Source organism: Meles meles, chromosome 10 (assembly GCF_922984935.1).
Source record: "Meles meles chromosome 10, mMelMel3.1 paternal haplotype, whole genome shotgun sequence".
Taxonomy (NCBI): Eukaryota; Metazoa; Chordata; class Mammalia; order Carnivora; family Mustelidae; genus Meles; species Meles meles.
Genome location: NC_060075.1, coordinates 7,970,499 through 7,998,415, shown reverse-complemented (window position 1 = coordinate 7,998,415; position 27,917 = coordinate 7,970,499). Strand labels below are relative to the sequence as shown.

General features: G+C 39.5%; 1 protein-coding gene across 3 annotated transcripts in view; it reads left to right on the top strand.

Annotated features, from left to right (window-relative positions):
- Positions 1 to 27,917, top strand: part of CNTNAP2 (contactin associated protein 2) — a 1,946,064-nt gene that overhangs the window by 1,292,133 nt on the left and 626,014 nt on the right. For all 3 annotated transcript variants that reach the window (XM_046020922.1, XM_046020925.1, XM_046020923.1), the window contains one exon: positions 1,818 to 2,018. In XM_046020922.1, the coding sequence (XP_045876878.1) occupies positions 1,818 to 2,018 (201 nt within the window). The remainder of the gene's footprint in view (positions 1 to 1,817; positions 2,019 to 27,917) is intronic.

The window sequence follows — 27,917 nt, the reverse complement described above, 5'->3', positions numbered from 1 at the left end:
GGCTTTGTCCTGAGCAGCTGAAAGAGCAGAGCTGTCCTTTACCAAAAGGACAACTGCTTGAGAGGCAAGTTCAGAATGTCTCCTTTAATCTGTAGCGCTCTCTCGCGCGCTCTGTTCCCTTGTAATTTATAATTCATTTGTTGAAAAACTAAATTGTATAATTAGTAGAATTTCACGCTGCACAGATTCTGCTGACCTTTCCTGTTAGGGTCATTTAGCATAGTCCCCTCCCCGCAAATATGCACTATTTTCAGTGCATGTTTCTTCGAAGCTGGCAGTAGGGCCGTAAGCTCAGTGAAATCCACGTTTGATTTTGTGCACACTGTTTCCCAGGCGGTGGTGTACCCTCCCACAGGAAGGGGCATGTCCTCTGGTTTGACTCATGGTTATATTAGCAGCTGTGGAGAGCCATTGCTTGGAGCCTCCTTGTTAGAAGTTACAAAATGATGGTCCTCTAATCCCGTCACTTAGTCCTTATTTATGAGCTGAAATATTTCTATACAGAGAACATTAGTTACGTGACGGTTCCTACAGGTAAGGTAAGCTAAATGCTGCTTTCTTCATCCTTATTTCCTAATATTCAGAATAAAGAGTTAGTTACTTGGCATTTTCCAAGATTGAACATTTCTTTGTATTTTAATGAACTCCTGGAATTAAACATCCCTGATGTGTTTTATTCCATCTCAGGAGAATCTTACTGATGTTAAAATCATCCTTCCTCATTCCTAGGGGTTTTCAAACTGCCCTCTATTGCCAATAGCTTATTTGTTTCTGTGTGACATTATGTTCCAGGCTTATCTTGTGCATTTCCAGCCCTGAAATCAGTCACTTCACCCGACAGCTCAGTTTCTCCTAACGAAAAATCATATTGAATGATGACAATCTGGTGCTACAGGTTGTCCTTGTTCGGGGCCTTTTCCAGTGGATGGAGCTAGGACATAGGTCTACATTTTTTCAAAAAGAAAAATTATGGGTTCCTAGTGATGTTTCTAATTCAAATTCAGAAGTATGTAGGGTATTTAACCTCATCAATCTTATATTCGCTTTCCTTTTCACACATTGAAATTTTCAGGGTCCAAAGGATCAGGGTAATTACTCATTTGTATTGTTGCCCACAAAGAGAGCATTTCAGTAACAGAGAAGGTAGGGTTTTTATCTGAAAGGTCACGGTGAGAGGGACATTTGTTGACAAGAGGAGGATGCATATTCTGATCAGAGCAAACAGCATACACAAAGATCCGGAGGCTGGAGAGAGCACAGTCCATTTCAGAAAGAACAGATGCTGTTGCACCAGAGTGATGGGTTAGGGGGAGTCAGGAAGGGAGTCCGAACATGGTGACCCTTCGCTTTCCGTGCTGTGAATGCTGGCATCAGCCAGAGACACAAGCTGTTCCCTGTGTTTAGGAGGTATCTTGCATTTAGTTTTGTTTTTTTTTTTTAAGATTGATTGATTTATTTTAAATATAAGGGGAGAGGGAGAGAGAGAATCCTGAAGCTGCCCCCCGCCTTCACCGAACATGGAGCCCGATGCAGGGCTTGATCTCACCACCCTGAGATGATGGCCGGAACTGAAATCAAGAGTGAGCCGCTTAACTGACAGACAGGGCCACCCAGGCAGCCCTTGCATTTGTTCTTAATAAAAAGCCATTCTTTCTGCTTTGTCTCTAAAGGAGAACGTGCAGGACAGCGCCTGAAGGATGGAGATCGGTAACTCTGTTCTACTACCCCAGTTCAGGGAAAGTGTAGCTCAATTATCTTCCACTCAAAGAAGTGCTTGCATACTAATGACTTATTTCCTGGTATTTTTCTCTGCACAGAGGACAAAGTGTGGACCATAGTGTCTCACGACTTGCAGATGCAGACCACGGTGGTGGGCTACAGCCCAGAGAAGTACTCGGTGACACAGCTCGTGTACAGCGCCTCCATGGACCAGATCAGCGCCGTCACCAGCAGCGCCGAGCATTGCGAGCAGTACGTCTCCTATTTCTGCAAGATGTCGAGGTTGTTGAACACCCCAGGTAGGCTGAGAATAGAGTGTTACTTTTAATTACTATCTCAGCTGGTGCTCGGAATTGCTGAAACAGTCCAACAGGTGCGACTTACTATCTTATGGTCCAGTCTCCAAAGTGCAGGCAGCTGTGAAAAAAAGCAAACCATCACTTGGTTTTTCTGGGGAATGAAACTAAGAAAGTATGATTTTCAGAAGAAAATTCCATTGTTTTCAACAGATTTTTCCAGTTTCGGTGCACGTATGTGTGTCTGAGTGTTTCTGATGCTTAATTATCTGTCATTGCTTTGGACGAACGTGTTTCAGAGCCTCTTGTGAACTCTCAAGTCATACCTTCTGAGTTCAGCTGTCTTTAATGTAAAGCTAAAAGCATTCTAAAGGCTGCCCCTGGTAAATAACATGTAGCGTGGCGATAAAATTTAGAGTCTTTGTTGTCTGTGGTCATTTAACGGTATCTACTTGTCTCAGGTTCGCCCTAATTTTTTTCGTGATGGCTTCCTTTTTGCGATGCCTCGGGGTGTGCGTGTGTGTGTGTGTGGTGTAGAAAATAAAGAGTTTCCAAAGGATACACTAGAAATATCTTTTCCAAGAGATCCATATGCTTTGGGGTTCTTGGCAGCAGATTCAAGATGTTGACAGAAAATGAAATCCCTCAGTCTCTAGTATAACAGAGCATGTAGAAATAAAGCATGTGCTCCGAGTCAGAAAAACAAATGCTCACACTTTTCAGCCTTGCCGCTCTCCAGGTGTGACTTTGGTGGAGTTAATGGGACTCTTAAGCCTTAGGAGCCAGTGTCTTTTTCATTCGAATAGAGATCATAATGCCTACTGCAAAGTGAGTGAGAATTTCATAGGGTCACGTACTAATGCTTACTGTAGGGTTTGATGCCCTTAAGGACTTCACTAATAGCAAGGAGTGTACTTATTATTTTTAATATTGAGCAACTTGAGACGTGGCATCATGCTAATCACAGACCAAGGGGCTATTTGCTGCCCCTAAATCAGTGTTGGATTGGAGGTGCAGAATATTTACGAAGAAGAGTTATAGAAAACATTGTATATGATATATTAAAGATTTGAGTGTTCTTTTAATGTGCAAAGCCTTGTGCTGAAATTATAGATGGGTATGACCTATGGACTCAAAGAAAGTAAAATCTGTAAATTGTGGACATGATTGGTTCAGACTATTAGTGCTTCTGCTGTTTGAGGAAAGGGAGGTGATCATGGCTGGGGTGCTGAGGTGATGCTGAGAGGCAGAAGGACGATTTGAGGATGTTGAAAGAGGGTCAGCAAAAGTCTGGAAGACAATATGAATGATCCTTCAGGTCATGGTGAGAAGTAGCTCAGCAAAAGCAAAGTTTAATAACAACTGGAAGAAATAAGGTTGGAAACTATGTGGGAGAAACGGGATGGGGGTGTGCTGGTTGGGGCATGAGCTAAGTGTTCTGCTGTGGAGCTGGGATTTTTTTTTTTTCCCCTGAAGGTTGGTGCTTCTCAGACTTCGGCAGCCATTGGAAAAACCTAGGATATTAATAACACACAAGTTGCTGAGCCCCAGGCCCCCAAGTTTCTCGCTCACTAGGTCAATGGTGGGGCTTAAGAATTTGCATATATAATGAATCCAACGGACTGAATTGTGTCCTTCCAAAATTTGTGTGATGAAATCCTAGCCCCTGATGTGACTGAATTTGAAATAGGGCTTTTTAGAAGGTAATTAAAGTTAAATGATTTCATAAAGCTGGTGAGATTGGTGGCCTTATAAAAAGACAAAAAGCGAGCTCTTTGTCTCTCCCACGTGAGGACCCAGTGAGAAGGCAACCACGTGCAAGCCAGGGCAAGACAGGATGAGAGCCCTCCCAGAAACCAAGATGGCTGGCAATGTGATCTTGGACTTCCAGCCTCCAAGACCATGAGACAAATGTGTGTTGCATAAGCCCCCCCAGCTGTGGTATTTTGCCCTAGCAGCCTGAATGAATTAATAACATGAGTTCCCAGGCAATGACTTTGAAAACCACTGCCATGGGCCATGGGAAGCCTTCCAAGTCCCTACAACACAGCTGTTCACCCCTGTACTTGCACTCAACATCACTTGATCCTGTTTTCCATACCAGGAAAAGTCAACCAAGGATAATAGAAAATACACTGGGTGTATTATACACACCAGGCACTGGGTGCAGTTAGCAACTTCCATTGGCTTGTTGGCACCAAGTTTCACGAGTGAATGCTCGTTATTGAGGTGCGTTACAAAGATCTCCATCAATTAGTCTTCAGTCACAGGGATGCAGATGAGGGTGAGGGCAAACTGCTGACAAGAAAAATAACTTGGTACCAGCAACTTTATTTTCTTCCATTCTTCTCGTAGACTCCAAAGTCAACTCTTGCTTTTTGAATTTTGCTGTGGTGGTTACAAAACACAGTGTGACTTTTAAACAAGTTCATTTACAGTTTGGGCATGAGGAGAATTAGGTTGGAAGTAAGCAGAAGAGTTTGCCTCTAGTGCTCCTGGTCTTGCTCTGCATTCCTTCCCTCTTCCATCTTGGATGCCCTCCGTCTCCTCCGCGAGCCACCAAGAGGCCTCACACACTACAACGCTCTTTTTCAAAACCAGAGGGTTTCTAAAAGATCAGGAAAAATAGGATAATTTTTTTAAACAGTATTTCAGTTACATTTTCTACTAATAATCTAAACATACTTCTTGTCAATCTCCAGACGTCTTTTCAGGGGGAATAAATACTAAATTGGAAGCATGAGTTAATTGCTAATCTGCACAATAGCAGATTATTTTCTTGTGATTCCAGACATTGTGTTTCCAGACCTTTGTAGATGATTATTGCACTTAATAGATGGTACTTTGAAAATTAGTTTATCATATGCCGCTTGCCTGTACGTACATGTATATGTATATAATTTTCATTCAGAGAAGATTAGCACTTAATAAATGCTGATTGGAATAAAATGAAAATATGTAATTTTAAATATTACTTCATCCTACCTTGAGGCCGTTGTTTTAAACAAGTGTGTGCGTCCCAGTGTTCAGGTTTGTCAGAATGCTGATTCCAGGGCCATACTCCTGGAAGTCTCATTTGATAGAACTTGGTTGGGGCCAGGAATGTTTGCTTTTAAAAAGCCATCCATGGGTAGGTCTGTGATCCAAACACTAAGAAACACCATCTTTTCTTTCTTTTTTTTTTTTTACGATTTTATTTATTTATTTGACACATAGAGATCAGAAGTAGGCAGACAGGCAGGCAGGGAGAGAGGGGAAAGCAGGCTCCCTGCTGAGCAGAGAGCCTGATGCAGGGCTCGATCCCAGGACCCTGAGATTATGACCTGAGCCAAAGGCAGAGGCTTAACCCACTGAGCCACCCAGGTGCCCCAAAAAACACCATCTTTAATTTAGAGTGTGAAGGTCTCTCATGTTAGGCTTTAAGATTTCAATTCTCCATGTTGGAGAAGATTAAAGGGAGTATTAGAATTTGGCCAATTAAAAGAAATGGCATATATAATTACCTGCTCCTTCAGCTAACCTACATTGGCATTGTAATTTTTATTAATCCTTTTCATAGACCTGTCTCTAAATGTTATATGGTGTCTTGTAGCCTTCCCTTCTGAGTCATCCTTCATACTCCCATTTCTGTTTCCCAGATTAGCTACTGTGTAGAACAGCTGAAGCAAGGAAAAGGAGTAGTTGGTGTAGCAAGTGTTTCTGTATGATCATGTTCTGTGTATGTCCAAATAAGAAAGAACACAATTTAATAAAAATCTTTAATTTGCTGTTTTAAGGAGCTAATGTTTGCTGTAATTGTTCCCCCCCCCCCCCCCCTTCCTGGTAACATTCAATTTTAAATATCCATTTACTCGTTCTTAACTAAGACTGAATTATATTGGAACTTCTGTAGTAGTACTTGTGACATCTGTTTGAATACAAAGTATATTCATTATAGTCATGGCAATTAAAATGAATATCAAATGAGTTTGTAATATCTATGCACTTAAAATGTTATTCTTTATTTTAAGAGCCTTACCCTCAAGAGTTCATTTGGGGCTCTGTAGTTCCTAATGATACTTATGATAAAGAGTTGATTTTGTATGCATATGGACCTCATTTTTATTTTGATAAATGTGTGGCTGTACCATCCCATTAGCCAACAAATGTAGAATTAGTCATTATTGGTTTCGCACAACTTTACAAGAGTGGTAATGTTATCTCTTCTTTTTATTACTATAAAGTTTAAAAATGGAATCAATTTTAAAGTAATGGTTTTGCCATTTGCTATGGTCATATCTGTTCTTGCCATGTTACTATGAATTCATCTGGTCTTAGTCAGCTTTGTAAAGGCATAGAAACAAGACAAAGTTACTTCATTCCATAGAAGATCTTGTTTGGAGGAAGGCCTACCAATTTGGGAATGAACTCATTCTACCTTCACAAAGAAAAACATAATGGGTGTCCAAAACCAAAAGGATGTTAACATGGTTTGTACTTATATCCCCAGAACTACAAATGTAGCAATATCTGAACTTAAGAAAGACAGAAATCACTAAACAATGAAGTCTACTTCTGCAATACATACTTTAAGAATCTCAATTTGGTAAGTTAGACACCAAGAGAAGTTTCATTAGATCCCACTTGAGAAACATCTCAGGCAGCCATCCGAAGGTTTTAGATATAATGTTTCCCTCTATATGGATACAACCTATTAGCCTGCTTTAACTTGCTTATTTGTATATCTTAGATGCGCTGGAGTATATATTTATTTTACAAAATATTACACTTTCTAATTAAGGAATTTTTTGTTGAGGTATTTATTCCTTACATCTATCAAGATTTATTTAACTGTAGAGGTGTAAACTTGATATGATTCGTGTTTCTCTGGCTATATTTAGGGTTGTTTTCATTGGTTTCCAGTGTTTCATTTCTTTTAATTTCTCAATGTAGTCTTATTCTCATAAGTCATAGTTTTATTGCTTCTTTTGTTGGAAGAAGCAATATAAATTATCCATCCTTTTGGGTAGTTTACTGTTAGATTTTGTATCTACTGAAAAGGAATTATTTTCGGGGCGCCTGGGTGGCTCAGTGGTTTAAGCTGCTGCCTTCAGCTCGGGTCATGATCTCAGGGTCCTGGGATCGAGTCCCGCATCGGGCTCTCTGCTTGGCAGGGAGCCTGCTTCCTCCTCTCTCTCTCTCTCTGCCTGCCTCTCTCCCTACTTGTGATCTCTATCTGTCAAATAAATAAATAAAATCTTTAAAAAAAAAAAAGGAATTATTTTCCCAATTTTTGCCTGTAAAGTAAGCAGTGTAAAATTCAATATACTTTGATGATACTAAACTGTGATTTAGTGGCATCCAAAAGACAAGAAAACATGACTCTGGTATTTTAAGTTATAACCTAGTTTTAGGAAAAAATTTCTAAACTTTGGTGAAGTTATTAAGAAAGTGAATTTTCCAAGTCAGTCCTGTGCATTATAAGAAAACGTATTGTTTACCTCTTGAAACATAGATAAAAACATTGCTTGATGGTAGCCAAAGTTTAGCATTTTCCTTGTGTCCCGTCAGTATATTAATCACAAGATTAATCATTTATCTCATTCATTATTGTGTCAAGTAATTATAGGACACTGGCGGATTCAGGTAAATGGGCCAACAGAGAGGTAGAAAGAACGAAAAGGGAAAACTAGAGGATTAAATCTAATCATATTCCACACCCAGGCAACTAGACTCCACAGAGGGCGCTGTGATAAAAGAGACAAATTGATCACAGGGAAAATAGAGGCTATTTCAGCAATATGGATAGACTTGATGAACGCCTCAACTGGAATAATGGATGAGATAATCAGTCTATCAATATTTATTGTTTCTTGTGTATCAGGAATTGTGACATGTGAGCAGACATGTGGATTCATACAAGTTAACTAAAAAAAATGGCAGACGGAATTCTAGGTTAGAGATGTCAGAATGTGCAGATTTGGAGATGGAGGGCAGGGGACATGTCCTTGGGAGGAAATGAGAGAGGTCAGAATGGCTGAGGTAGAGACTTTGCAGGTGAGAGACAGAAAGAGAAAGGAGACAAAGGAGAGTCTTGCATGGCCTTAAGGATTCCAATCAAAGGGCAAAGAGAGGTTTTAAGTGGGAGATCCCAGCTGTCCTGTGACGAACAGCATGGAGAGAGAGCCGGGTTCATGGGAAGAGAACATCCCGCACAGGGCCACCACAGTGTAGATGAGACTGGATGTCTGAGAGGCCCCCTGGGCCCTAAGAGGGAAGACTTTCTTTAAAGTGTAGGTAGTAGAATCAACATGAGTCATGATTGCTTATCTGCGGAGTAACTTTAGGAGAGGGGAAAATGCTATCTTCCCTGTACCTGGGAGTAAAGATAAAGTAAATGATTCTGAGCAGTTGTAATGCCTTCATCAGAGGACTCAGAGAGGTCATGGGAAGAGTAAGGAGAGAACATTGAAAGAAAGAAAATGCTAATTTGAAAAGGTGAGTGAAGGAGAGGTTGTAGCTAAAGGACTCAAAAGAGATGATCAGAACAGTAGGAAGAGAGTCAAATTAGGACATCGTAGTAATGAAGAAGCTAAAGGAAAAGAGTGTTTAACAATAAATAAAAAAAAAAAAATGAACAAAAGAAAATTGAGGTGTGGTCAGTGGTGAGACATCATATGAGGGAAGCCAGGCCTTGGCTTTGACTGCTGGGAGGCCCCTGGAGTTTCCTATCTATGGGGTCTGGTGAGGGAACAGCCAATGAAGGTTTTCAAGAAGTTCCATGGTAAGGAGGGATGGCTAAATACAGAATTGCTGCTTAGTCAAAAGACAGAACCAAAACGAGGGTTTGCGAATTCTTTATATTTTTAAAAAACGAGGGAGTTATAAGTAAGTTTATAAATGGAAGAGGCAGTGAAGAGGAAGAGGCTAAAGATGTAAGACGGAAAAGGAATGATGGGGCACCAGAAGAGACAAGAGAATGTGGAATTTGCCTTGACAAAGCAAGTGAACAAACAAAGAAATGCCTGCTCTGAGAAGGGAGGTAAAGGAAAGAATAGAGATTTTCATTAAATTCTATTGACCAACACCATTTTTGACATTTTATCTGCTTTAACTCTCAGAGTTAGATGAACTAGCTTTTATTATCTCCACTTTGCAAAATAGGGCTGAGAGAGGTGAATAAACTCACTGAAGGTCACTGTGACTGGGTGTGAGACAGCGGGGTTCAAATGCAGTCCAGCTTCTCGTAAGCCTTGCCTACTGACTCATTGAGGAGAGCGCGAACATGTGGAGAGCTCAGTGCACCCACCCAACCCAAGTGAGGTAGAGTGAACCCTAGCAGGATCAGTACCCATCCCATCTCTTCAACCACCATGAAAGAACATTTTCCTTTGTGCCATTTACTTTTTCTGTCTCTGATTAGAAATGCTCTTTGCCAAGTGACCTTTGGTCAAGTCCCATATTTCTGATTAATAAATTAATCTGAAGGGCAAATTTACTTGAGGACAGCTTGACTGAGCTCTATTAAAAGGATATTGCCTTTCAAGGTGGCAACTTCTTGAGCTTTGAGGTGTGACTTTGAAAAAGATTGACTTTCTGGAACTTGATGAAGACTTTTTATTTCTGCCATTTTATTTTGTGAGTGCCTGTGCGTAGCTGCTTTTTTTTTTTTTTTTTTTCCATGACTGAAATAGGAATGAAGGTATACTTTGGAGTAATCCTGTATCATGCTGTAGAATTTGGAAAGTGTCTTCTCATATACTTAAGTCATCAACATTTTTTGTTTGTATATCATCTTTTAAATTATCCATTTCAATGACATCATAAAATGAAGATTGACCTAATTGATTACTTTGTGTAAATTATGTTTAAAAGTCTCTCTCTACTCAACAGGATACTGAAAAAAGAACTTTTCATAAAAATCCCTTGGAAATATCTAGTTTTATTAAGAAACATTGAGCAAAAATTGGTTGAATATAGAATAATCTACTAGGTGCTATGAGAATACAAGGAGGGCAAAGAATAGTTTTTAAGCAACATTTGCCTTAAAATAGAGAAACTTTTTTATAATGAAAATAAAGTTATTTATTATCTGAAGGGATTTTACTGGTACATCTTCGATAAAAGATTGAATAAATTTAGAATTCATACCAATTTCTAAAAACATCGGTACGTGTATTTTGTACAGGAAACTATCAGGAGCTCTTCGTGGAATCTTTGAAATGGGAGGCGAGAGGGGTTTTGAGTCCCATGGGCCAGTGTACCACTCCAGGTTCAACCAGAGAAATAAAACTAGTAAGAATATATATATTTAGTAATTTATTGCAAGGAATTGGCTTATGTAATAGTGGAACCCGGCTTGGCAAGCCCAAAGTTGGGGCAGACTGGAACTCAAGATTGAGAAGAGAGCCCCGTGGGTAGAATATCTTCTCAAGGAAGACCAAGTCCTTTTATCCTTTCAGCTGATTGAATCAGGTCCATCCAGCTTCCATGGCCTAATCCCTCTTACTGAAAGTCAACCAAAAATGGACTTACCAACATCTATAAAATACCTGTATAGCAACACCTCGATTCGTGTTTGGTTGAATGACTGAGCACTGGAGCCCAGCTAAGTTTGCACACTAATCTGATCATTGTAGTCAGCAAAGATGATTTTTTAAAAAAAAATGACCAAGTAAGAAATCCATTTCCAGAGTAGCAATGATTTATTCCCTCCGTTGTGCAACATGGAGTTCTCTTGGTCAGCATAGACAGGTCAGAGAGACATATTAGAGGTGTTCGGGGACCTTTTGTTCTCCCATCCCTCCATTTGATGAGGGTGCATGTAAACTTCATGTCAAATTGCCAAGTAAAATACCATTTTCTATGGTTAGAGCAATGGTGATTTGAATGACTCCAGCAGATCAGCTTTATTCAGGTCAAAAACAGAGATTTTCCTTTTCTCTGTGTTGTTTCAAAAAAAAAAAAAATTGCCGGTGTCTATATTCCACATTTTAACCAAAATAGCCTATGTCCATCAGGGACTTGGCAGTGTTCATTCATTGTTGGCTCGAGTTCTGCCTAAAGGCAAACATCTCCATTGACCCAAATAAGTGTACCCCATACCCATTACCTTAGGAAAGCCGCAGGATAGTTCCCTCACTCCATCCACATTACTCTGCATTGTTCCTCTATTTTTACTTTTATAATAGAATCAAATCCCATTGCCATGCAAACTAAACGTACTGTTATAGAAGCTCAGAGAAATTTGGAAGAACTCACTTTTTTAAAGAATGGATAAAAATGAAATAATATATGAGTTTTATTTCAAAGATAGTATGTCTTCCAAGTTTTGTTATTTCCCGACCAGCGAATGACAGAACTTCTCTAAAATACTAAGTCTCCAAAAATGCAGCCGGTTCTATTATCCTGTTTGCCTATGATTTCCCAAAACCAATTGATTGGGTAGTTTTTATAGGACAGTGAATAATATTGCAGAGTGTTAGTCAAATAGGAATGCAATAGCAATTTTGACCTTCATTCCATGTCTTAAATTCTCTTAAAGAAAATAATTCTCTCCCCCAATTCTTGGTACTGGATCTGAAATTCAGGCTAAATGTATTGTCCTTTATATCCTTAAATAAATAATATTTTAAAATCTCTAAATTAGATTATGATGAAAGGAAGAAAAATGGCATTAGTGTTTATTAAATTCTTAACCACGGACATTTACATATATTGGCTCATTCCACCCATCTCCCAAACTTTGTAAATTATATATTATTATTTCCATTTAATACCTGAGGAAACATAGAACTTTGGAAGGGTTAATTCACCAAAGGAAAATAGTAAAAATGGCGCTAAGAGTCCAAATCAAGATTAAAATCTAGGCCTCTGTGCCTCTAGATGCACGTATATTTGCTACCAAAATGTTAAAAAAACAAAACAAAATAACAGGAAAGAGGGGAGAAGGAGAGAGAATAAAAGAAGGGCTTATTAGGGACCACCTAATAAGCTAATTGGGGAAATTTTTAATTTTTCCTAAAGTGCAAAATTAGAATGTGCTTTTAGCACGATTAAAATAGAAGGCTGAAGCATTTTTGTTAAGCAGGAGGCCAAAAGGGACATTTATGGGAGCTGCAAATGCTTCATTTTGAACTTCTACTTTTTTTTTTCAATATCCTCAATTTGGCCCTGACAAGTATATTAAAAAATATGGTTTAGATGACAATTTGTTCGGAACTATATTGAAAAACGTTTGATGGGAAAGAAATAAGAACATGCCTCTCATTCTATAGAGTACTTGACTTTCATGTTTTAATATCAAGGTATTTCAAATAGAACAGGTAAATTGTATAGTGATGAAATAGAAAAATGTTGCAAAAGGTTATCCACTTTCAGACATGAGATATGAAAACAAAATGTTGACGTTTTCTTTCCAGAAGAAACACACGCACTTAAGCCTAACACACATGCCACGCCCAACATTGCATTCTCACCTTATTAATCTGCTGTTGACAGATTGCTCAGAGACCCCATTAGATGGGCAAGAGCAGAGATGGCCAGGTCTGCCTGTGGCTGGGCAGTACCTAAACGGTGGCCCTAAGACATGGACATGGACATAAAACCACCCAGCAGAGACAGAAATTTATTCTCTTAGAGTAGGGAATTATTTCTGCCCAAAGAATATAGCAGCTCTCAGTTCGGGCTTGTAAGTGAGAGGGAGAATGGACAAGGGGAGATGGCTCCCTGTGGGGTAAACAGGAGGGAGGGGCCTTCCTATGCAGGCAGCAGAGGAGGGTGTTGGGGTGGGGGGTGGGGTAAGAGCCCAGGGCAGGAGGACAAGATCAGAAGAAATATGGGGAAATAACTAGAACAAAACAGCTCATTCTGTCTGCACTCAGTCCAGCCAGAGTGTGGATTCTATTTAGTGTCTCATAGTTTTTATAAAATCATAATGATCTAGTTAGCCCAAATGTTAAAATCAATTATCTTTCTTCTTAGAAGGCAGCCATGTAAAGGTCTCCAGAAACCAAATTTTTTTTTATTTTGTTTCATTGCAAAACATCAAGTCGGTAAGGTAATAGAAGCAACCAAATTACTAGGATCAGTGCTATGAAATTGGCAAGTCTAATAAATGAAGCTTAATACATAATCAGGGACAGAGGTTTCAGCTCTGTTAACCACGGTTAGGAGTTTACATGAAGAGAACTGGTAGAATAACTTATAAGGTTTTAATGTAAAAATAGGAAGTGTTAACAAAATAATATCCATCAAAGCAAAGAAGAAACGTGCACTCCCTAAATGAACAGTCACTAAACACAGGTCTCAGACTTTCAGAGATGACCTGAGTTCTGGAATCAGTAGACACATGTTATCCAAACTAATAAAAAGTAGCCAAAAGATGAATTAATATAGCAGATTATTTTAATATCAGTACTTGGCTTTGGAATATTATATAACTTTTAAGAGTGTAACCAGTATCTAAAAGCATTCTGTAAACATGATAATGAAGTTACTAGTTATTCAATGGCAGTGACTTCTTCTCTCCTTCCATCCCTGGGCAATTTATTCTTCTTCCTTCTAGTCTTGCAATAGATATCGTTCAGATTAAAGCATCCGCTTCACTATTTATCTATGCATATATGTGTATATACATATGTATAAGTATGTGTATTTTTTCCCCTGTTGGGGAATGTACCAGTGCATGTCTCTGTGATAAGCTGATGTATCTCTGTGTATTCTAAATACCACACACACTCCCCCATATGGTTCCAAAAATAACTAAGTCAAGCAGAATTCCTCCATGAAACTGGCTAGTTCTGATAGACTTCCTGAAAGTAACAACACACAGAGCTTATTTGAAATGAAAAGAAATCAAACTACTTATATGGAGTAGGTGTTCGCTACTGGAGTTGAAAACATCATTTTTAGGGAAAATAATCAGGCTGGAAAGAACTAAAAGTTGGCTGTAATTTACTACATTGTTAACTACAAGTGAATTTCAGATCAGAAGTTACAGAGGTGGAAAATATTAAAAAGTAAATGGAACTTGATACCATACTGTTAAGGCCAGAGTGTTTTACCAAGAACAGACACATATTCAGTGGAGAGGGGTCAGATTTGGGCAAACATGAGAAATAAAGATCTAAAGTAATATAGACTGAATATGTATAAAAGCATCATCTGGAGTAAGAATAGTCTGGAAATACATAACCCGTTGTTTTTTAAAGAGCTGATTTTCTACTGCCCAGAATTGCTGTTACCCTGTTTTGGGCATCACCTCAAGACAGGGGCAGTCTAACCCAGGTGAAATGTATAAAACATGTATAGGCATAGTTCAGAGAAATTTTTAAAAAGCATAAATGATCTGAGGAGGAGAATTATAATTGGGGTTATATATGTAGGAGGAGAAAGGTCTATAACAAAGAGGAGTCCTTGAGAAAATAAAAATACTGTTGAACCACCTTGGAAGTTTCATTTTTAATGAGAAAGTGCAAAAACAAAGAAATTGGGCTTCACTTATATTAGAAAGGATTTAGTAGAGATTTTATCTGAAGCAACTTCTTAGGATAGTGTAGATGAAATGCATAGAAGTTTCAGAAAGGAAAAGAAACTCAGCTTGCATCAAATTCTGGTAGCTGAAATTGCATCACGTGGAGAAGCCTCGGAGGCTGTCTCTCAAGATAGCTGACATTACCTTAATGAGTTTTCTACGATTCAGAGTCAGATTCTTTTGATAGAACTTGATTTATCAGCACACTCTAGTTTGATCTCAAATATAATCAGAGTCTGGGAGATTGAGATCTACCATCAAAATGCCACTGTATTAATTTCAAATGAGAAGAGTAACTGCTGAAGGGATAGGATGGTCTGGCCAGCGCCTTCTAGCAGGCAAGGTACACAGAGAGCCAAATATAAACCAAGATGCCAGTGTATCAATTTGTAATGAAAAATGGAATGCTAGAGGGACTGGGTGCTTTTGTTCTGTACCCTGCCAAATCGCTCCCTGTAGGGCTGCCACGTGGGGAGCCAAATTAGAATCAGGGGCTTGCTTCTTGAGCATGGACTGGGAGCACGAGGAGTGATTAGGTTTTGAGAGAGGGTCTAGGCTCTCTTTGGACCATGGAGCCAGTTCTCTTAGGCTGCAGTCATGCAAAGTTTGTCTTACCTCCACCTTGGCTATCTGTCTGGATTCCTCCTGCCCTGTCTTTATTATTTAGCTCTGGTAATACATTCAGTCATATTACAGTAGAGTCCTGGTCATCTAGTAGTCGTTTTGTTCCAGTTCTGGCTTTGCATTGATATTTGGGTTCAACGAGAAGAGGATGATCTGATCTTTAAGAGTCTTCAGGAAGTCCTCAAGACCCCTTACTGACAACCAAAGACAACAGAGATGATTTCTTAAAGTTCCTAACAGTTCTCTTTTTTTTCTGGGGGGGTGGGGGTGGGGAGGGTGTTGCCAGTGCTGTGTTATTGCACACAGAGAACTGAATCTCCTTTTCAAAGACGAGGAATGACAAAGGAAAAAAAAAGTTGGGTAGACTTAGACCATGTGGCCTACATATAAGTGAATCCTTAGTGTTTTTCCAGTTCTGAGAGGGAAGTCATCATCATTTGATTGAGATGTTTGCATTCATTGCCCAGAAACTTAGTTTTGGGCCCCCACAGGGATCAAATGGAATATGCAGATAGACTACTTTACTTCTTTGTAGCTTTTATAGATATTTTGATCATTTTCATCATATTCGAGCTTCCAATTTGGAACTGACTGTGAAGATAAAGAAGTACTTGCTCAGCAAAAAAGTCTTAATGTTCAACCATCTACTCCCTGGAAGCTTTTGTGATAATGCATACTACCAAGATAGAGAAACCATTGAGGTGAATAAGCCTTATTATTTATCCATGTGTTACTGTTGCAAATAAAAGGTAGGCCGTGTATGTTTTGCATGGAACTCTGCTGGAAAGCTATCACGTGATAATAGAAAGAAATATAAGGCAGAGGAAATATAAATGGGAATGACTAGAAAGTAATACAATTAATTTATAGCCAGACATGTTAGATTTGTTTAAGATTGACAGCAGAGTTGCCCCTGGGAAGGAGGAGGAGAGCAGGGAATGGATTTTACTTTAAAGAGCTCCTGAAACCTACCAGGATGTGCCTAATGAGGTGATGTAATATAAAACATCACTTGATGTGAAATTTGCATAATGCCTTTTTTCCCTAAGAGATTGCTATGAAAGAATAACAAAGAAACTGAAATGAGGTGGAAAACAAAATAACAAAACACAAATATTTTCTCAGTGTTTGCAAATATTAAAAATAATTTCCTATCTTCTGATTTGTTTGCTCTCCCGAGAGCCCACCTGGATGTCCTCAGAATGTAAAATGATACTTTAATTAATACATTGGGATTTGGATTTCTCTATAACTCTGCCACTTGTATAAAAAATGTTCATGACTGCTTATGAGCCACGCAAAGCCGTGGTCGTGTGAATTACGCCGTGCTGTGCAGGACCAAATGCCTATACGCAGCTTGGATTTAGGCACAAACTGTTGTGGTAAAGAAACCAGTCTTTATGGAGGTTGTCCAAGAAGTCTGTCTCTCCGTTTGGCATCTTTTTTCTTTTACCGGAGAACCTTCTCTTGCCGTGGGTGGCTGTTTTCTGACCAACTCTGCTTATCCAAAGAGGAACCGGTTTTGGTGCTGTCCTGTTGAGATGACACTGTTACCCCAGCGCCATGTCTCTCCCCCCATCACTGCTCCCTTCAGTTTCAGAGGAGGCCTCGTGCTCATGTGGACTTGCTTTAAAATCCTCCCTACAGGGATGGGGAAGGCTGCTGCTGCCAGATATCTTATATTTGTTGCTTCATTGAATTCTAGCATAACGTTCCCAGTCACTGCATCACCTTGTACATATCGTTTCATATTTAAAACCCTTCTTATTTAATTTTGAAACTGCTTTTCATTCCTTCATCTAGCCATTCATTCTCTGAACCAATGTTTATTGACCACCCATTCTCTTCGAGCTACTAAGCTAATTACTGTGGGTGGTTAAGAAAACACTGAAACCTGGGTCCCTAAAGGCAGGGATCACCTCTCGAAGCGGTTTTAAACACCTTCCTTCTAAAGAGAAGTAGGAAGGAGGGAGACTGGTGAGCCTCTGGAACCACACTACACCCAACATTGGCCCTGAAGGCATTGTTCAGTGAGGCCAGTGTTAAAGGATGTGTGGGACAGAGGAAACCATGCACACTTTTCCCTGTCAGCATCCTCAGGCTCCCGCCTGCCCACCTGACATACACGTTAAAATGTAAGTGCTTATATCCAGCCACCTGTGTTCAAAGGACTATTGTCCTGCTTGCGGTTATCATCAACCTATTACAAGCCATTTCCTGAAGATGATGGCATCTATCCTGGGCTTCTTTCCTGCGCCAGGCCCTGCCCACCTTCCCATCCATATTCTAGAGATAAGGCACCTCTGAACCCAGCCCCAAATGCCCTAGCTTCTGCGCTCTCCTTCCCTTTGTCTCAAGGGCCCAGATGGGGTTATTGCGTATTTGGGGGTAAGACTTAATATACTGTCATTTTTCTTTCTGTAGCTCATCTTTTCTGACATCCTTGCATTTTAACTCTAAGCTGTATATTTTTATTTCTGCAAACAGAATTTTGGCCAAAGAAATGTTTAACCCAATTTGGTAAATGTCAGCTTCCCACACTGAGGCACAGTCCACTGGCTCAGGCAGCTCCCTGAGTTCTACAGTAGAACTTAGTGGTAGTGTGGGCTTTGGAGAAAGTTCCTCTGCTCTGACCTTCCAAATTCAGGGGACTCCTTTGTGATTACTTCTCGATATCCATGTCCTCTAGTCTACCAGCCTGTGCCATGACAGAGCACTACCCTAATGGAAAGTCAGTCACCAAAGCCCTCTGCCTTCATATCTCCAACACTAATAAAAGTACCAAACCGTCTCCCTCAGTGCTCTAGCACCACAGACTCTCAGGAGGTGTGTCTTTGTCTTAGCATTTCTTATAGGCTTGCAAGAAAAGCCAATCCTTTCTCAGAAAATTCAATACCAACCTATAATGCTCAGATAGTACAAATATTAAGTATGCAATAACCCCAATGTGATTTATATAACATAAATGCAGCATCAGACACTTTGCCCAATAAATACCCTCCCCTCTTTAAGGACCCTTTTCCAAACTACATTCCAGATTCTGTATCTACACCATGGCCCAAAGGACAACATTCCAGTGTTGTCAGGGGTCATTTAGCCCACTGATAGGATGGCACAGTCCCTACATCTGCCCCCGAGTCAAGGAGCTGATTAATGATGCATTACAGCTCTTGGCAAGAGTCGGAGTAGGAAATAAAATTAAGGTGTAGGGGTTAGGCAGGAAATTCAGATAAAACTACTTGGGAAATGTAGCTAAGCAAGATATAATTATCTAACTTATAATTAGCCCAGAACATCAGGCCTACCATCCCTAAAGGCTTCTTTTTTGCAAAGAGACAAGTGGTACCATCAAGTAGCAGATGGTACTCTTGTATGAGTGTGGGTGAGTAATGGATACCCCTTACCTTAAGAGTGTAGCCCGCTCAGAATTTGTTATAGGAATTCCTATTGGCGCTAACTCATTAGCTTAATAGTTCATTATTTCTGTGTTGTTCATTGCTTTGGGCTTGTGCAGTTACTACATTTAAAAAAAAAAAAAGTTCTGGAAAATTTCCGTAACATCTCTGTCATTCGACCACCTAGAACACCTCGCAAATTAACACAACCAAATTCAATGTTGTCTTAATTTATCAAAAGACAAGAAAGTCGATTGATTTCAACATGTCTCCAACAATTGGTGATATGTTTTGATTTTGTTCCTTAAAATTTCTATGGCATATTCTTTAGAAAAGAGGAAATTTTCCATGTCTAGTGTGTGGTTTTGGTCCCAGTGAGTGTTCCTGCATCAGAGCACCACAAATATGACCCTGGAAATAGCACTCTCATAGCAGCATTGTTTAAAAAAAAAGGCGGAGGGGGGGAAGCTAAATAAAGCCCCTTTGGTTCAAGGAATATGCTGTGGAGAGAGGGAAACCCAGGACCAGAGGACTTTTGGTTTATCTTTACCTAAGAATGAGGTAATCATTCAGTCATTCAATCAAGCAATGACATGCAGGGCTTGTTTATTCCTCCCATTGATCTATAATAGGCCTATGCAGGCGGCTGAAGGCAGCCCAGCCCAGACCATGCTGCCTAGAGGAACTGCTTTCAGTTGTGTGTCCTAAAGGGGAGTCCTAGAGCTACTGGTTTGTAGACGGTTTGTAATCACAGCCCCCAAATGGTATGGTTTTTCCAACCCTGTATTTCTACATGTGCTCTTGTTCATTTAGTCACTCATCCATCCATCCTGCAATGCCTCATTCTTTGTATGAACATCTCCATCTCCTGCAGATCTACTCCAGAGAAGTCACTTGGCCAAGTTCTGTAGAGAATGAAAATAACATCCAGTTTTCTGTGTAGCAATCCCTAAGATGTTAACAGAATATTAAGCTAATATATATTTGTCATTTTATTTAGGGAGTGGAAATGCATAGTAGTGAAATAACTTAAAACAAGAAAGTTTTTATATGATCATATATAAATATATAACTTCTATATAAGCTATATATACAGTTAATTTTATATAGAGATATAATTTTAGAAGCAGTAAACATGATTTCCCATAATTATTTCTTTAACAGTGACAAATAAAACCTCTTAATGCTTATAAATGACTTGGAAAATACTCATTTGTAAACCAATCAAGTAGGGTAATTATTCATTTTTGGAATACAAGGAGAACAGTGATAATGAAATTACCTTCAGCTTTAGATTAGGGCTACCTAGGCTGTTTTGGGATCAAGAATGTTTGCTCAGTAAGAATAGGGCTGTTGACTTTCTAGTCATCACTGTAGGACTAGCCTGTAGAATTGTGCCCAGCACATAGTCATCAACATTTATTATAATAAAGAGTAGTGGAATGATTGAAGGACAGAACACAAAACCCTTTCAGTGATCTGCGAAGACAAATGAAGCATCTTCATAGGGAAATGATGTGGGTTCAGGCACACCTTTTTGCATATATTTCGGGGAAGCACTAGCTCTCCACATGCCCACCCATACCTACTCTGTCTTAGATGAACTAAAAATAGACATGATATGTACGAAAGAGCAACACCCCAAAGCAGAGAGTACAGCTAGGGGCCAGGCCAACCCCTGAAATGTACACAGAGTACTCAGAGGTATTGTTGCCTGTAATAGATTTGATATGAAAGAACTTTTTGGTTTTTTTTTATCAATGGTAACTGATACTACAAAATTATTCCAAATGCTCAGAGTCCATGAATGACATTTAACCTTGTCTTCCATATACCTTGTTTTTGGCCCATAAGTAATATCCTAGGGGAGAAAAACCTCTCTGCTGAAGTATCATTTTGCTCCTTCTTAGGATTAAAATCATTTAAAATAATTGAAACTATTGAAATTATGCCCATGACTCCCCACTTCAGTTTGTATGCCTGTGATTGTGTCCTCCCAAATTCATGTGTTGAAGCCCTAACCCCCTGCATGCAGAATGTGACTGCATTTGGAGACAAGGCCATTAGAGAGGAAATTAGATTAAAATGAGGATGTTAGGACAGGCTCTGACCAGTGTCCTTAGAAGAAGACTCAGGACGCAAGGAGAGACACCAGGTATGTACAGAGAAGAGAGAGCAGATGAAGATGCTGGAAGAAGGAGGCCAGCCATAAGCCTAGGAGACGACTTCGCAGCACAGAAGACTGCCCGTGTCCTGATCTTGGACTTGGAGCCTCCAGAGCTCTGAGAAAATAGGTTTCTATCATTTAAGGGATCCAGTCCACTTTTGTTTTTGAAGCCCTAGCAAATGAATACACCATCTTAAATCTTGTGGATCAGTGTGCGATCTACAAAAAAAAAAAAAAAAAAAACCAAGAATAAGAGGCATCATCATCTCACTCCAAATTATATGATCTTAGTGTCCAATAACTAGGACTCCACCCAAAGGAGCAGCAGCTTTTGACACTACTGTGGGTAAATAGGATATTATTAAGTGTTCTTTCCACACATAAAGAAGAGAAGGAAAATAACATTATATAACATCGACTCTCTGCCAGGCAACTTCATGTTATCTTTTTAAATTAAAAAATTTTTTTTTAATTTTTATTTATTTTTTTAAATTTCTTTTCAGTGTTCCAGAATTCACTGTTTTTGCACCACACCCAGTGCTCCATGCAATACGTGCCCTCCTTGATACCCACCAACAGGCTCACCCAACCTCCCACCCCCCGTTATTTTTTAAGATTCTATGTATTTGGGGGGAAGGGAGGGGCAGAGGGAGAGGCACAGAGAGAATCTTAGGTAGACTCCCAGCAGAGTGTGGAGTCTGAGGCGGGACTTGATCCCAGGACCCTGAAACCACAACCTAAGCGGAAGTCAGGCACTTAACTGACTGAGCCACCCAGGTGCCCCTGTTATCTGATTTATTGTTCAAAGAATATTAGGAGGCAGATATCATTAGTCATATTATATGTATGAGAAAAATGAGGTTCTGGTGGGTTTGGAAATGTGAGGGTTGCCCCTCGGACTTTCACTGGCAAAGCTGGCAAGCACAGTCACACTCGGATGCTGAAACCTACACTTCCTTCTGGACACCACACTGATCATTTCTGAGTCATCACGTTCTGAGGTCATCACACACCTAGGATATCTGCTTGTCAGAGGAAGATGAGAGCATTCCTGGTCACTTAGTTTCCATGCATGAGATGATGGCACTGGAAACATAAAAGCAGGTTTTCTTTTCTATCTCAGATGCAACTAATGGTTTAACATTTTCTCTTTTTTTCCTTGCTGAGAAAAATGCCCAGCAATTAATATAAAAAGAAAGAAATGTGGCTATCTAGACCCTAGTGCTTTCTGTTCATGAATTTGTAGTAAAAGGTCAGACAACAGGTAGTCAAGACGAATCATGTTGCCCCTAAGAATTAAGAGGTGGGGCGCCTGGGTGGCTCAGTGGGTTAAAGCCTCTGCCTTCAGCTCAGGTCATGATCTCAGGGTCCTGGGATCAAGCCTCGCATCGGGCTCTCTGCTCAGCAGGAAGCCTGCTTCCCTTCCTCTCTCTCTGCCTGCCTCTCTGCCTACCTGTGATCTCTGTCTGTCAAATAAATAAATAAAATTAAAAAAAAAAACCTTAAAAAAAGAATTAGGTGATCTGTTCAAGGAAGTCAGTTGAGCATGAGATCATTTCTGATAGTTGAAAGGATACAAGTTAACATATTTTATCACTTTTATGTTTATATTGTATATAATTAATAATTACAGTAAGAATATTATAAAATTGTTTACCATATTCTCTGAAATGAAAAATTGCCTGTTTGTAAATCTATAGAAGGGGCCCCTGGGTGGCTCAGTCTGTTAAGTGTCTGCCTTTCACTCAGGTCATGATCTGAGTCCTGAGATTGAGCCCCATGTCAGTCTCCTTGCTCAGCGGGGAGTCTTCTCCGTCTCCCTCTGCTCTCCCCTTCGCTCTTGCGCTCTGTCTCAAATAAGTAAAATCTTAAAAAACAAAAACAAAAAAACTATAGAAGTCAAACCTAATGGGTTTTATACAAGTTTCTTGCAATATTTTTATTAGTACATATGTCAAAGATACCCAGAAATCAACATAATGATTGATTTTCTTTTGGTATAAGAAACATACCTCTAATTTTCTCTGGGAAAATCCTTTAGCTGGGTAATATGTTTTCAGGTAAAGTGGTGTTAATCTAGTTGAACAAATTTCTTGACCCATCTTATTCATTTTCCTTCAATACAGTGATGTTTCAACATATTCTAATATTTATAATTGTCAATGGCACAAAGTTTTAATTGAATCAATTTTTTTAATTTTTAAAATTGCCATTCTCATTGTTAGTTTCAATTACCTCATTTTCTTAGTCCCTTTTTCTTTCAAAATAACTGTCTATTAGATTTTGGGAGATTTTTACTTTATAATGTAATTATTTCCATTTCCATGATTGCCATTATAAAACCCTATTTTTATTTTTAAGTGAATATCACCAAGTAAGAATGTTGCATTTCTATTGAATACATTTCTGTCCAGGGAAAAATCCTAAATGATTTTAGGGCATCTGACAGCATGGAGACCATTTCATTTAGATATTTGTTAGATATTTGTGTATGGTGGTAGCCAAAAGGACAGTGAATGGGTTTCGGGAGATTTTTTTTTGTTTGTTTCTTTTTTTTTTTTTTTAAAGAGTTTTCTTTTCTTTTTCTTTTTCTTTTTTAGAAGGGAAGAGGAAGCAGGGTGTCTGGCTAACATAAAGAGAAAGACATTTTCTTTTATTCGAAAATAACATTTCACCTGCTTCCAAGCCTGCCGCTGTGTCTGCAAGCTATTACATAATGGGAAAAATCTGTCCCAAGATTGTGTAGTCTGGCTCTCACTGCATCTTTTTCGTTTTTCTGCCACAATTGTAAGACTGATCCTCAGAATTCGGTTCAGTCTTTTTTCTCCTTCAAGATAAGGATGTGTTTTAGCCAGAACACTAAACGGAACATTCTGCGATTTCGCTGCTGTTGTCCCTCTCCAGCAGCACAGTGCAGCTCCTGCTCTTTCATTCTTCCTAAATTTCTTTGCACCTAGGTTGCAAATAGAAATGGCTCCCATCAGACTGAGAATGAAAACCAAAATCCTTATCTTGACTTTACAGGGCCTTTCATGGCTTGGCCCCTGATTATATCTCTGGCCTCATCTATCCCTCTTCCAGTTGTGACACAGCTCAGAGCCCCAAAAAGAGATTCCAAATCTAGTTCTAGTGGTTCTCCACCCAGTGCTCTCAGTTACCAGCCCCTCCCCCACACACTGTGCAAGGGTCGCAGGCCCACAGCTCCTACTGAATCCTGTCTCTAGCCTGAAACCAGTTCTTGGCGTGAGGTCAGATTTTGTTGAGGTCTAATATCCATAGAGAGACGCCTAAAAATCACTAGGTGTACAGTTCGGTTACTTTTCACAAAGCAAATTCACTTATGTAACCAGGACCCAGACCACGAAATAAAATACAACTGTGCCCTAGCAGACCCTTGGCAACCCTTCCAGAACCTACTTCCCCATAGACACAACTACTCACCCGACTTCTGAAACCACAAATGTGTTTTCCTGATTTTGAACTTTATATAAGAATACAGTATGTACTCTTTCGTATCTAGCTCCCTTTGCTCAGTGTTAAATTTGGCAGCTGCATCGTTGTTGAAGGCAACGCAGTTCATCCTCATTGCCGTGGGTGTGGGTGTGGGTATCAGACAACCTGTGCTCTGTTTTTCTGTAGGTGGACATTTCAGTCATTTCCAGTTTGGAAGTCATTCTGCTACTGGGAACAGTCTCATGTGTATACACACACATGCATACAAACATATATGTCTAAGGTATATGTCCAGATTTGGGGTCCTAGCCTATGTGTATGTTCAGCTTTAATAGATGCTTCCAGCTTTCCAAGGTAATCCTACCCAACTTACCTCATCCCAGCAGTGCAGGAGCATTCCTCTTCCTCTGTATCCTTGCAGCCTTTGGTAACCTGTCAATTTACTCATTCCCATGTGTATGCAGGGACATCAGCTCTTTCTAAAAACATTATTTTTTTTCTCAAAATAACAAATTTATGTTAACTGTAGGAAAAATAGAACTTGAATAAACAAAGGAAAGTTTTAATTAAGTTTAGAAAAGCAAACAGAGATGAGATATTAAAAACCAGCTGAAGTCCACCACCCAGTGATAACTACTGACATCTCCCTGTTACTCTATTAGACTTTTCCCTGTTTCTGCTTTATAACACAAAATAAGGTGATACTTATGTTTGTGTTACTTAATTTTTTAAAATACAGTGAGAAACTTTCACTATAAGTACATGTCTGCAGTATAAATTTTAATGTCTAAATAAACTTTTATCAAAACCCTTTATTATAATACTAAAATTAATGGCCTCATAAGCATATCTTTGCATAGGTCCTTAATTAATTAATTTTACTAAAATAAAATCCTAAAGTAGAATTGTTTGTGTCAAAGGCTATATCCTTTAAGGCTTTCGGAGAACATTGTCAAACCATATTCCATCCCCACCTGTCATATGCTGTCAACTTCCTCCATCTTTGCCCATGCCGAGTGTGAGAATTCTTATTTGGGTCAGTATGACACTAGCTTATTGATGATATTTACTGTTAGTGCAACAATGACTCTGTTGCCTTTGCACTAAGCCTCCCTACTTCTTCTAGAGTGTGACTGTGGGTGCCTGCGCATGCCCGTCTCCATCCATGGGCTCAGCTAATTCAAAACTTCTTTTGCTTCCATCAGCATCTCTGTTGTCCCCTCTGGCATTCATCGTCGGTTGGCCTTATTCATCCTCCTGTCACATCACTACCACCCCAGGCTTTGGATCATCTCCTAAGATTTCCTTACAGCCCCAAACTAGACTTTTCCCACCCCTAAGTTTATCTATTTTTCCATACTCATCATCTCTTCAGGAAACAGCTATAATAGCAGGTAACCTAGGATCCTGCTTCTTCTGTTCTCATCTAGAAATCTGGGAATTTTTATTCTCCCTGGATCCCATCTTTTATTTATTTTTTTATTTAAATGCAATTAGCCAAGGTATAGTACATCATTAGTTTTTTTTAAATTTAATTTAATGTGTGTGTGTGTTCCAAAATTCATTGTTTGTGCACCACACGCAGTGCTTCATGCAATACGTGCCCTCCATAACACCCACCACCAGTTTCACCCAACACCCCCCTCCCCTCCAAAACCCTCAGTTTGTTTCTCAGAGTCCATAGTCTCTCATGCTTTGTCTCTGCCTCTGATTTCCCCCAACTCACTTCTCTCCTTCACCCAATGTCCTCCATGTTATACCTTATGCTGCACAAGTAAAACCATATGATAATTGGCTCTCTCTTGACTTATTTCACTCAGCATAATCTCTTCCAGTCCCATCCATGTTGATACAAAAGTTGGGTATTCATCCTTTCTGATGGAGGCATGATACTCCATTGTATATATGGACCATATCTTCTTTATCCATTCACCTGTTGAAGGACATCTTGGTTCTTTCCAGTTTGGCGACTGTAGCCATTGCTGTTATGAATGTCGGGGTACAGATGACCCTTCTTTTCACTACATCGGTCTCTTTGGGGTAAATACCTAGTAGTGCGATTGTAGGGCCATAGGGTAACTCTATTATTAATTTCTTAAGGAATCTCCACACTGTTCTCCAAAGTGGCTGCGCCAACTTGCTTTCCCACCAACAGTGTAAGAGGGTTCCCCTTTCTCCACATCCTCTCCAACACTTGTTGTTTCCTGTCTTGTTAATTTTGGCCATTCTAACTGGTGTAAGGTGGTATCTCAGTGTGGTTTTGGTTTGAATCTCACTGATGGCTAATGATGATGAACATTTTTTCATGTGTCTGTTAGCCATTTGTATGTCTTCTTTTTTTTTTTTAAAGATTTTATTTTATTTATTTATTTGACAGAGAGAGATCACAAGTAGGCACAGAAGCAGTCAGAGAGGCAGGCAGAGAGAAAGGGGGAAGCAGGCTCCCCGCTGAGCTGAGAGCCCGATGCGGGGCTCAATCTCAGGACCCTGAGATCATGACCTGAGCCGAAGGCAGAGGCTTTAACCCACTGAGCCACCCAGGCGCTCCCATTTGTATGTCTTCTTTGGAGAAGTGTCTGTTCACGTCTTCTGCCCATTTTTTGATGTGATTATATGTTTTTTGAGTGTTGAGTTTGAGGAGTTCTTTATTGAACTTGGATATCAGCCCTTTGTCTGTAGTGTCACTTGTTAATATCTTCTCCCATTCTCTGGGTTGCCTCTTTGTTTTGTTGACTGTTTCCTTTGTTGTGCAGAAGCTTTTGATCTTGATGAAGTCCCAAAAGTTCATTTTCACTTTTGTTTCCTTTGCCTTTGGGGACAGATCTTGAAAGAAGTTGCTGTGGCCAATGTCGAAGAGGTTACTGCCTATGATTTTGATTATTTTTAATTTTGATAGATTCCTGCCTCATGTTGAGGCCTTTTATCCATTTTGACTTTATCTTTGTGTATGGTGTAAGAGAATGGTTGAGTTTCATTCTTCTACACATAAGCGTCCAATTTTCCCAGCACCATTTATTGAAGATACTCTCTTTTTTCCACTGTATATTTCTTCCTGCTTTGCCAAAGATTAGTTGACCATAGAGTTGAGGGTCCATATCTGGGCTCTCTACTCTGTTCCACTGGTCTATGTGTCTGTTTTTGTGCCAGTACCATGCTGTCTTGGTGATCACAGCTTTCTAATAAAGCTTGAAATCAGGCAACGTGATGCCCCAGTTTTTTTTTTCTTTTTCAACATTTCCTTAGCAATTTGGGGTCTCTTCTGGTTCCATACCAATTTTAGGATTGTTTGTTCCAGCTCCTTGATAAATGCTGGTGGAATTTTGATTAGGATGGCATTGAAAGTATAGATTTATCTAGGCAGTATAGACATTTTAACAATGTTTATTCTTCTGATCCATGAGCATGGAATGCTCTTCCATCTTTTTGTGTCTTCATTTTCTTTCATGAGTGTTCTGTAGTTCCTCGGGTACAGATCCTTTACCTCTTTGGTTAGGTTTATTCCCAGGTATCTTATGGTTCTTGGTGCTATAGTAAATGGAATTGATTCTCTAATTTCCCTTTCTATATTTTCATTATTAGTGTATAAGAAAGCAACTGATTTCTGTATATTGATTTCATATCCTGCCACATTACTGAATTGCTGTATGAGTTCTAGTAGTTTGAGGGTGGAGTCTTTTGGGTTTTCCATATAAAGTATTATGTCACCTGTGAAGAGAGAGAATGTGACTTCTTTGCCAATTTTAACACCT